The sequence below is a fragment of the Eutrigla gurnardus genome (genome assembly GCF_963514095.1).
Source record: "Eutrigla gurnardus genome assembly, chromosome: 9".
Taxonomy (NCBI): domain Eukaryota; kingdom Metazoa; phylum Chordata; class Actinopteri; order Perciformes; family Triglidae; genus Eutrigla; species Eutrigla gurnardus.
In genome coordinates, this window is record NC_139923.1 from 19,776,930 (window position 1) to 19,787,784 (window position 10,855).

Sequence of the window (10,855 nt, forward strand, 5' to 3'; positions counted from 1 at the left end):
TACAAACGACCAACAGTTTACGATTGTACTCGTTTCATCCAATGCCACGTGAATTAACCATAAGGTTCAAATAACTGCAGCGACATCTTGTGGCCGTTTGGGCGAACTTCTCATCGGCCGCTCATCGCTACGTGTAACCCCGGGCTAGGGTTAAATCTGGTTCGCTGCTTCCCGTCCGGCTGTCTGCTTCCAGGAGTTGACTGCGGCAACTCGGCAGCGACAGAAGCGCCTGTCCCTTCCAAGAGCGACGGCTCAGACATGGGGGGAATCATCCTGCCACGGCGCATGTTCCTCTGGAGCATGGCGGCCATCTACCTGACTGCGTTTGTGTCCCTCTACGTGCAGTTACCAGGTGAGAGTCACCCACTTCGCTAACTGTGGAAGCTAGCTCACTTACTTTCTACGGGCGCGTTAGCTTGTTAGCAAAGCAACAGGGCGCCTCGTCTTCTGTGGTGAAGTTTGCCGCCAGAAACGTTGACGTAACTTTACGAGCTAAACAGCTGCCGGGAGAGACCCGACCTGTTGTAAATGTACGCAGACAATAGTAATGTAATGTACTACAGTACCCACAACCCCTCTCTTTTCATAGGTCAAGGAAGCTTTATTTTCGGAATGTTGGCTAAGCAGAAGTCCTCCCCCACGCCCCAAATCTTTAAGGAAATGTGTACATACATGTTCCCACAGTGCTTTCCACAATTCATTCAAAGCCATTCCAGACATGTATTTCCAAAGTTTTGTACACACACCGGGAATATGTATTGAAATAACACACACACACACACTATTTAAATTTTAACATTTAAAATACATATCAGGTATTTTCTGTTTATAAGGCTGCTTTAACCACAGGCATCTCAAGCTGCATTGATCCTGATGATAGTCTAGTACTGATGGATCCATCAGTACTAGACTATCAACAGTGGATCCACTGACAGAGACAGGCAGGGCAAGAATAAACAAACATCTGAACAAGCCAGTGAATCACGGATGGTTTCATGCAATCTTCATTTTCATATAGTTGCTTTTCTTGTTTATCTGTTTCTAGGTCTCTATGGTAACGAGGGTCTGTTACCTGCCCGTTGGCAGCTGAGACACGGCGGTAAGACTCTCGGGGAGCAGCTGCTGTCCTCGCCCACGCTGCTGTGGCTGGGACCTCGGCTCGGCTTGGACACGCACACCGCCATGGAGCTGCTGTGTCTCGTAGGTGCTGCGCTGAGCCTCGCCGCCACGCTGGTGGAGAGACTCCGAGACAGCGTGGTGTTTTTCTGCCTCTGGGCCTTGTACCTGTCCATGTACCAGGTGAGTTTACAGGAAAGATGGTTGTTTCACAGGTTGCTGTCATGGTGTGCCTTAATCTCATTGGTCATGTTTGTTTCTCATTTCAGGTGGGCCAGGTTTTCCTCTACTTCCAATGGTGAGCGATGTAGATTTGTGATTTTTATTTGTAATTAACACAATGGTCATCCCCAGTCCACTGTTTAGTAACATCTTGGTAATGTTTGGCTCTGCTGCTGTGCAACAACACTGTTCACACCAATTAACTAGAATGACATCCCTGATTCCCTTGTCCTCCCCGTCTGTCTTTTACTTGCTCCTCTTTCATTGCTTCCCGTTGCCCTTTTCTCCTCACCACTGTCCAGGGACAACTTGCTTCTGGAGGTGGGGTTCCTCTGCATCCTTGTTGCTCCGCTGACCTTAATCAGAGGGTCAAGGGGGGTCAGAGAGCACGATCGCGTGACCTTCTGGCTGATCCGCTGGCTACTATTCAGGCTCATGTTTGCCTCCGGTGTGGTGAAACTCACGTCTCGTTGTCCCACATGGTGGGGCCTCACAGGTATGTATGAGACAATTCATATTTCCTTTTGTATTTCAGGATCTTGACTCGTTCATAAAATGTCTTTTTTGTTTGTTTGTTGTGTGTTAAACAGCGATGACATATCACTATGAGACTCAGTGTATCCCCACCCCGCTGGCCTGGTTTGCCCACCAGTTGCCGGTGTGGTGGCAGAAGCTGAGTGTGGTGGGGGCCTTCGTTATAGAGATCGCTGTTCCTCTACTTTTCTTCAGCCCGCTGCGCCGACTCCGACTTGGGGCTTTTTATTTACAGGTAGGTGGAAATCCAAGTGCTCCTCTCAAACTGGTTCAAATCTACCATTAGCAGATATAATAGCGAGGGTTTGCATGTAAAGTGTCTTTCTGCTGGTTGTGTGCAGCAGAAGAAGTGATTGGTTAATTTATTTTTCTTGTGTAGGTGTTTCTTCAAGTGCTCATCATTGTGACGGGTAACTACAATTTCTTCAACCTGCTGACTTTGGCCCTCTGTCTGTCGCTTCTGGACGACCAGCATGTACACTTCTGGCTACGCAAGACAGACAAGATCAGCAACAATGGTACACATCACACGTGCATAACATAACTCCTGTATATGCAGGCTATACTTTTATTAAAATGAAAATCTGAATCCCGCCTACAGAGGAACACTTCATGCTCTCTCTTTGATCTGGACAGACTCGAGGCTGCGGTCGTGGCTGTGTTACCTGCTGGAGCTGGCAGTCTGGTCTCTCATGATCTTTGGATCAATAGTATGCTTTAACCTGAAGGTGGATACAACAAAAAAAAGCATCTTCTCTAGGACAGGTAAGTGTGTACTTGTGTACTTATAGTTCCATTACCATAGGTACAATTACATTTTTTTAGTTTATATTTTTCTTTTCTTTCTTTGTCCTGGCAGAATTCACATTCCACCAGTTTAACCAGTTTCTGAAGACGGTCACTATCCCCTCCATCTGGATCGGTGTCCTCTCTCTCACCTGGGAGATGGTCACTGCCATGTTCAGGTAGGACTCTCCCAGTCTGGGTGCTTGATTATGTTGCATGTTGTTTGGTACAAACACAATATATGCGACATGTTTCTAGGTGTGCGTGTGTCTCCGGTTTCCTGAAGAGGTTTTGGGGAACCCTCCAGTGGACTGTGCTTGCTACCGCCACTGCTGCGATGTTCACTATTAGTCTGGTGGGTGCTGTTGGAAATACAGTAATGATGATTGAACTTAGACGTCATCATATTTCAAAAATATTTCTTCAAACCTGGGTGCTGTTATTCTTTTATGTTGACTGTGTTCTGATATTCCCAGGTGCCATTCACCTATATCGAGTATGACTCTAACGCCCGGTTGTGGCCGGGCGTGCGTCGGGCGTATGGCCTGGTGGATCGCTACCAGTTGGTGAACTCGTACGGACTTTTCAGAAGGATGACTGGGGTCGCTGGGCGGCCGGAGGTTGTCATTGAGGGAAGCAACGATGGAATCTCATGGACGGTGAGCGAAATAGGTTCTCATGAACAGTGGCTTAAACAGGATCTCCTATCTTCTTTCACTTTGGATGATGAGAACAAGGAAGGTTAACGATACCTAGTCTGTGTTAACACATAATATAGTAAAATAGTCCAGTACTGAACAATTTCATTGTTAATAATTGTGCAGACTGGCTGCTGCTACACTGTAGTGAGTAAGTGATTCCTATCGGTATGTTTTTCCCCCTCTTCTTTTAGGAAATTGAGTTTATGTATAAGCCAGGCAACCTAAGTTCATCTCCTGCTGTAGTGGCACCTCACCAGCCCAGGTTGGACTGGCAAATGTGGTTTGCTGCCCTCGGGCCTCATACACAGGCTCCATGGTTCACCAGCCTCATACACAGACTGCTGCAGGGCAAAAGAGATGGTATGCAACCTCACAGTGACGATGTACTTTCTTACTGTGTATTCCTGTCACTTCTTTATCTTTTAAAGGACATTTCAACAAGAACACTTTGCACAGCAGCTGGATTCTGGCAATGACACAAGATCATGTGACATGAATGTGGTGCGAGGAGCTAATGGCGTGGCTTAAGTGTGTGTGATATAGATTCTGCCGCCAGTTACAGAGCAGGAGAGTTTTTCTTAATTGAAAGAAGAGAAAAGAACGGCACACAAAACTTTTCTCAGATGTATTCGCTCTTCTCTTGGCTTTCAGCAAGAGTTTGATCGAGGGATGGTTCATCCAATCACCTTTTTGAATCACCTTTAATGTTGCAACTCAGAGTACACTGTGGAAAATTCTTCTCTACCCTAAACGATTCATTGTTACATTACCAAGAACACGTAGATCTCTGAAAGCTTCGTTTTGTGTTGTGCAGTGATCGAGTTGATCCAGACGGATGTATCGCAGTATCCATTCCACCAGCAGCCTCCTGCCTACCTCCGAGCCCACCGCTACAGATACTGGTTTACTGAACCGAAGGCTGACGGGTCAGTGCACGCTCTCGCTCTCCGTCTCAATGTTTCTAGGCACTGAAGACACCTGATTGTTCTTGGCTTTGAGGCGACGATGTGACTCAGCACACATTGAGACGTTACAGCCAAATTCAAACCCATCTACATGATATGATTAATTAAAATTCTCAGTAGTTTTGTCAGATTTTTTTAGTTCAGCAGGTTTAGATAAGACATCAAAGTTCACTTGTTTTTTTCCAGTGGAAACGTATGTCTTCAAAACATAGGATGTCTACTGATTGGCTAGTCTTTTGTTGGCAGTTCCTACACTAAGCGATGGTGGAGGAGAGTCTACGATGAGGAATTCTATCCCACAGTGCACCTGGGCAGCGCCTTCCTGGAGAGCATGCTCAATCAGTATGGACTCAAGGTAAATTTACCTTAAAATTATTAAAAATTATGGAGGATGTGGGTAGGAAATGTCCTTTTTTCATTTTCTATCTATTGAATATTGATTAATCTTCATCTTTGTAGGACAAATCTCCGCCACGACGTATATCTAACACCACTGTTGCCCAGGCAGTGAGATGGGTGCGCACTCAGGTCAGAGGTGTTCCAACCCACATACTTATCTGGACCATCATTGCCTGCAGCGCCACCCTCTGTCTGCTCCAGGGATTGCAAAACAGGGACAAACACACAGAAAGGACCCCGCTCACTCATCAGGCCGCAGTGAACGATCAGACAGAAGATGAACCTGACGGCTCTTCAGACCACCGTGGCAAGTCAGATGAACAGCAGTTAGTGGAGGAGGAGGAGGAAGATGGAGAGGACAGTGAAGATGAGGTGGAGGACGAGGAAGGAGAGGAGAAAGACACTGTTGACGACGATGAAAAGGAGTAGACACTGGAGGAGAAAACGGGACAGAAAAAGGTAATCTCTTAGTAGAGTGTTCTCACCACCTGCCTTCATGTAGATGTTCTCAAAATGACCAAAGAAGTTGTTCTGTGCATATTTGTTCTTCCTGATCAGCCACTTATGGAAAAATAGGTTTATTTGCCTTTCGCCACCTACACCCTTTTCATATATCAGTTGTCTACATCAGAAACAAAGTGCTTGATTCAGCAGATCTCGCCATACATTTTAATACCTTCCTGTTCGGTTCTGACTCATGTCGGACATTCAATCACGTTGAAAGAAAAGAGGAAATATAGAATTTAAAATATAAGGCGAGCTTCTGTTCTGCCCATTCACAGTAAATGTGTGTTTCTTTATTAATACTGATGTGAGAGTTTATTTGCTTTGTGTATTTTATTTTGGTTTCATCACTGTGGTCCCTTGTCTCTTGCTGTATATACTGAACTTAAGCAACTGCACTTTGTCTTTCCCCCGCCCACAAATGTGTCTTTTGTTTCTGTCTATGTTAGAAATAAAACGCATCACACAAAATGATGTATTTTTTAAAAATGTCTTTTTTAAATCACATATTAAAGTACAATTAAATAGAGATGCTCTTCTGTATTTTTTTGTAATCTAAAAATCATATGTATGAGACACGTGTGTCTAACCTGATTTGTTTTAGTAATCTGTGTAGACTGAATCCAGCTATTTTATCATGATAGAGCAACCGCTCACTAAATCATCGAGTTGCTCAGCATGTAATCACCCTCCATATCTAAATAGTGTTGCTTGATGAATTCAACGTTGTCCGTTTCACCACTTCAGCGTTCCAGGACAGTACTTGTCGATCAGAGCCTGGTAGTACGGCTTCAGCGCGTCGACGTCGGGGAGCTCGGCGCTCTTTGTGTAGAGGTCGAATTTGCTGTGGGAAGGATGGAAGATGCAGCTTTTAAAGCAGAGAGCAGGATAATGTGCACGTGAAAGAGGAAGACGCTCACTTGAACTCTTGGACCCAGGGCAGCATATCCAGGTCTTTTTCGTTGCACAGGTGCATGTAGTCTCCTTTGGAGTGCCAGGGGTAGAATGAGTGGAAGCGAATCATGTACAACCCCTGAAGAGAGACAGAAAAGGTGCAGATCCATAACTGAACCTGTACAGTAAGCCCTGCGAGGAGGGAAAACTAATTGCACCGTTTCAATCATTTACTGACCTGCTCTGGAATAAGGCACTTGTTGAACTTCAGAACTCTGTAAAGATACTCTGAAGACGACAATGCAAGGGTTCAGGTACAGTATCGCAGATCAACAGGCTTCAATGGCGGTACACGTTTTCTTCTTTTAAATGTTCCAGTGTGTGTTGTTGTAATGACGTCTCTTACCGTCGTGGCCCCAAGACATGAGGACTTTTTCGAGCCCACAGTTTGATTCATAGATCCCGTATTCAGTACTAAAGAGTGGAAAAACAGGACAAATTCCCAATACTTTAAACAAGTAGTTTTGCCAATATGACGTCAATACAAAACATTGTATTTATTAAATTCATCAAAACGTAAAAAAGTACAAGTGAAGAATGTGGGGAAACTTGGGTCTACCTTTATTCACAGATTATGTAACATGAACATACTAACTTGTAGCTGGGATTTTTCCCATCTGGGTTATCCAGGAAGCTATTGTCTCTGAACACAATGGAGTTTTGAAACTTGCAACCCACTGGGAAAGTGTCGCCCACTACAGCCCACTGCAGAGATACATTAAGTTTGCTATTAGTATTTCTTATTCATTATATCTCTATTCAAACATGCATTAAAAAAATAGTCACAACCCTCAGTTTGAGGGAAAGCAAAATCTGATAAAGTGACATTAAAGCATAAAATGTAACCTTTAATCCTCAGTGATGTTCAAAGTTCAGCCTGATAGAACTGTAACACCAGACCATGTGTCCTACCTGGGGTTCGTTCCAGAAAGCCAACATCTTCCCAACATCATGGATCAAACCCACCAACTGGAACCAGTCTGGGGGGGGACGACAGTGAATCCAGATATTTATATATGTACTTGTACAAACTGTGTGTATTTATGTCTCTCTCCCAGTATGGTACCGTTGTCGGGGTGTTCTTTACGGATGCCCTCGGCGGTCTGGAAGGCATGGAAAGAGTTGGGGAAGTCCACATCAGGATCGGACTCGTCCACGAGCCGGTCCAGAGACATGACGGCGTCCATCATCGCCATCTGAGTGTGGCTGCAGCCGCTCCATGAAGATTGCTGCAGGAAAGTAAGAGACACCCCAATCTTTGCATTCGCTGTACGTTGTGAGGAAAAGAGAGCTGAGCCGGAAGGCAAAGCTCTCGATCTACTGATCGATCTTCAGTCCTACCCTAACCTATGGTCATGAGGGATGGGTCGTGACTGAAAGAACTAGATCGCGAGTACAAGCGGCCCGAAATGACTTTCCTCAGGGTGGAGGGTGGCTGGCGTCTCCCTCAGAGATAGGGTGAGAAGCTCAGTCATCCGTGAGGGACTCGGAGTAGAGCCGCTGCTTCCTTTGCATTGAAAGGAGACAGCTGAGGTGGTTCGGGCATCTGGTAAGGATGCACCACGGGCGCCTCCCTAGGGAGGTGTTTCAGGTGCGACCAGCTGGGAGGAGGCCACGGGGAAGACCCAGGACTAGGTGGAGAGATTCTATCTCCACACTGGCCTTGGAAAGCCTCGGGATCCCCCAGTCAGAGTTGGCTGATGTGGCCCGGGAAAGGGAAGTTTGGGGTCCCCTGTTAAAGCTGCTGCCCCCGCGACCCGACACCGGATAAGCGGTAGACGATGAGATGAGACGAATCAGCTTTCTCTGCTACTAATAACTGCGTCACACATATATAACAGGACAGTGTCCCTGCGTGACGTTTGTGAAAGTGAAAGTGAGGTCAACGTTTGTTTGCTGAATTATCCAGAGAAAAACAGGAACTTGCAAATTACAAGGAAATGACAAAATCAGCATAATTACTTTTTGACGATGAAAAAACAAACCTTTTGAGGCCGAATAACATTTAACATCATACTAAACTTTCAGCGACTCCTGATTAGCTCCTGATTTACTCACCTTTTGATTCACAAAGTCCACCGTCTGATGGGTGTGCATGAGCTTGTATGTGTTGAACACACGGTCAATTAATTTTCCACTCTGAAACACACACAACAATTGATTTACAAATATGGTGTGAAAAAAAAAGAACCACAAAAATGATTGGTGTAGCAATTTCTGCAATAAGAAATAAAATGACAAATGTGATTTTAAAACACTGGTAAGTAAATCCCTCGCCTGCTGGGCAAATAAGGGATAATGTCTGCCCCTCATTATGACTGAGAGAATTGTGACAAATAACCACAGTCCGCCTCTGGAACAGAGATCCGGGAGTAAATAAGCACACAGGAGAGCTGTGAATACTTACCTCATAGTTCCTGTAGCCTTCCTTGTCTTTGCTTTCCGTCATATTCAAATTTGGCCGATATGCCAGAGACGGGTCAGGACCCTGCATTTGAAACAACAAGAGACATTTTCAGGAGTTGCAAAGCAAAGTAACATGCTTTCAAAATGAAAAAACAAAGTAAAAGCAGTATTAAAAGTAAGTTAAACTAGTAAAAGACACACAGTGTTGACGACACTCATGGCTGAATGGAGAAGTCTGTCTGTTTGCTCCTCTCCTGCCAGTTTAAACGTTAATGTTTGTCTGTACAAAGTGCACCCACACTTAAAGAAACTTCACCCGACGCAAAGGCGTGTCTATACTGTATGTCGAGTCTATAGGAAGTGCTCCACTATCAGGGTTTGGGCAGATAAAGGATGACTCAGTTCTTTGTTCCACAGTTGTTTTATTTAATTGGTTTTAATCACGTGTTTGTGAGGATGCCTTAAATTCCCAATGCAGGAAACAACACGACAACACTGGATTTGACGTCGAAACCATCCGAGCTGATAGATAAACTGTGTATGTGTGTGTTATTATTTCCTATGATTATTAGTTATACTATTTCCTAGAAGATCTTTTGTAAACACTTCTCCTCGGAGGTGACAGGAACGCTTGCTTGAGTTTACAGGACTTCGTCTATCACTGTAGTTGTTGTGCATCTATCTCACTATCTCTGTTTGGTTGCAGCGAACCAAGTGTATTCTGGGTGTTGTAGGTTTTCAAGCGGAAAAGAACGGAAAACAACAGCGACATGGGGGAAGTTTACACATACCAGAGACCCTTTTTCTCTACTTCTCTGTGGTCGAGTGGCAGCAGTTTGCGCCTGTTTTCTGCACAAACAGCCCGTTTGCATGAACAGACCATCGTTCCTGCGGCGAAACATTGACTTAGCGAGTTAAGCATACTTACCAAACTGGCGTACTCTCTTCCTAACAGTCCTAACGCAGCCACGTAACTGTCCATGATAAATGAGGAAACGGCGCACTTTTGCACGTGACACGCACCTAGTCATCAATGCATTTTTTATTTTATTTTATTTATTATTATTATTATTATTATTATTATTATTATTATTATTATTATTATTATTATTATTATTATTATATTACTACTACTACTATTACTATTATCATTATTACTATTATTATTATTATTATTATTATTATTATTATTATTATTATTATTATTATTATTATATTACTACTACTACTATTATCATTATTATTATTATTATTATTATTATTATTATTATTATTATATTACTACTACTACTATTACTATTATCATTATTACTATTATTATTATTATTATTATTATATTACTACTACTACTATTACTATTATCATTATTATTATTATTATTATTATTATTATTATTATTATATTACTACTACTACTATTACTATTATCATTGCTATTATTATTATTATTATTATTATTATTACTAATATTGCTATTATTATTATTATTTAGCCACAGAAAAACGCATGAACTCTGAACTAATCGTGTTAATTTACTTTTACTTTCACTCCCCCTTTAAAAATATCGCCCCCAGCTATTTTTTTTCATTTTTTATGATTGGTTGGATGTTCAGTTCCAAATGTATTAATTCAGACATTTATTACCCCGAGTTTAATATTCAATAGTGGTGGGTAGGATAGCCAAAAATTGTACTAAAATAAAAGTATAAGTTACTCAGCAGTACAGTAGTATTTACTGAAAAAAAAAATACGTGAGAAGCGAGTCATTTCAGAAATGATAAATAAATGAACACTGCTGTCTTTTCCCCTCCAAGTGTTTTATTTGATGTGGGTGATGTTGAGACTTTGAAATTGTATTGACTCTGAAAATCTTGAGCGTAATCTAGTCCTGCTCAATGTGTTAAGTGTCCTGAGATTACTTCTGTTGTGATATGACACTATGAATACAATTGAATTGAAACATGTATATGATTTGAATTTGATGTGGTTATAACTGGAATTGTTTCCACCTCAGGTCATCCTCAGATAAAGTTAAAGAAGTGAAGATAAACCTGTATTTATTTACCATGAAATGATATAAGTCATCGTTTCCACTGATAAGATACCTGCCACATATACTGCACCAGGCAATATTCACAGTCTGTATCTCTTAAGTGTGATCACAAAATATGACATAAGTACATCAATAAGTTAAGCATTTCCTTAAATGACATTGCTGTTTTCTCCATTACTATATTTTTATTTGTGAAATAGACATGTTGCAGTGACA

The 10,855-nt window shown here is 42.6% G+C and overlaps 2 protein-coding genes across 2 annotated transcripts; one reads left to right on the plus strand and one right to left on the minus strand.

The window, feature by feature from the left end:
• The first annotated feature begins 168 nt into the window (after positions 1-168).
• lmf2a (lipase maturation factor 2a) lies at positions 169-5,756 on the plus strand. The gene is made up of 14 exons (XM_084017462.1): positions 169-352; positions 1,046-1,299; positions 1,386-1,414; positions 1,641-1,834; positions 1,929-2,107; positions 2,252-2,390; positions 2,509-2,637; positions 2,732-2,837; positions 2,917-3,013; positions 3,135-3,317; positions 3,551-3,719; positions 4,174-4,285; positions 4,571-4,679; positions 4,784-5,756. The coding sequence occupies exons 1-14, from the start codon at positions 259-261 to the stop codon at positions 5,150-5,152; spliced, it is 2,163 nt and encodes a 720-aa protein (XP_083873588.1). The 5' UTR covers positions 169-258; the 3' UTR covers positions 5,153-5,756.
• A 27-nt stretch (positions 5,757-5,783) lies between these two features.
• miox (myo-inositol oxygenase) lies at positions 5,784-9,571 on the minus strand. The gene is made up of 10 exons (XM_084017463.1): positions 9,516-9,571; positions 8,589-8,669; positions 8,240-8,320; positions 7,248-7,410; positions 7,094-7,161; positions 6,777-6,886; positions 6,528-6,595; positions 6,360-6,409; positions 6,148-6,260; positions 5,784-6,071 (listed from the first exon to the last, which is right to left on the minus strand). The coding sequence occupies exons 1-10, from the start codon at positions 9,567-9,569 to the stop codon at positions 5,963-5,965; spliced, it is 897 nt and encodes a 298-aa protein (XP_083873589.1). The 5' UTR covers positions 9,570-9,571; the 3' UTR covers positions 5,784-5,962.
• Positions 9,572-10,855: the final 1,284 nt, after the last annotated feature.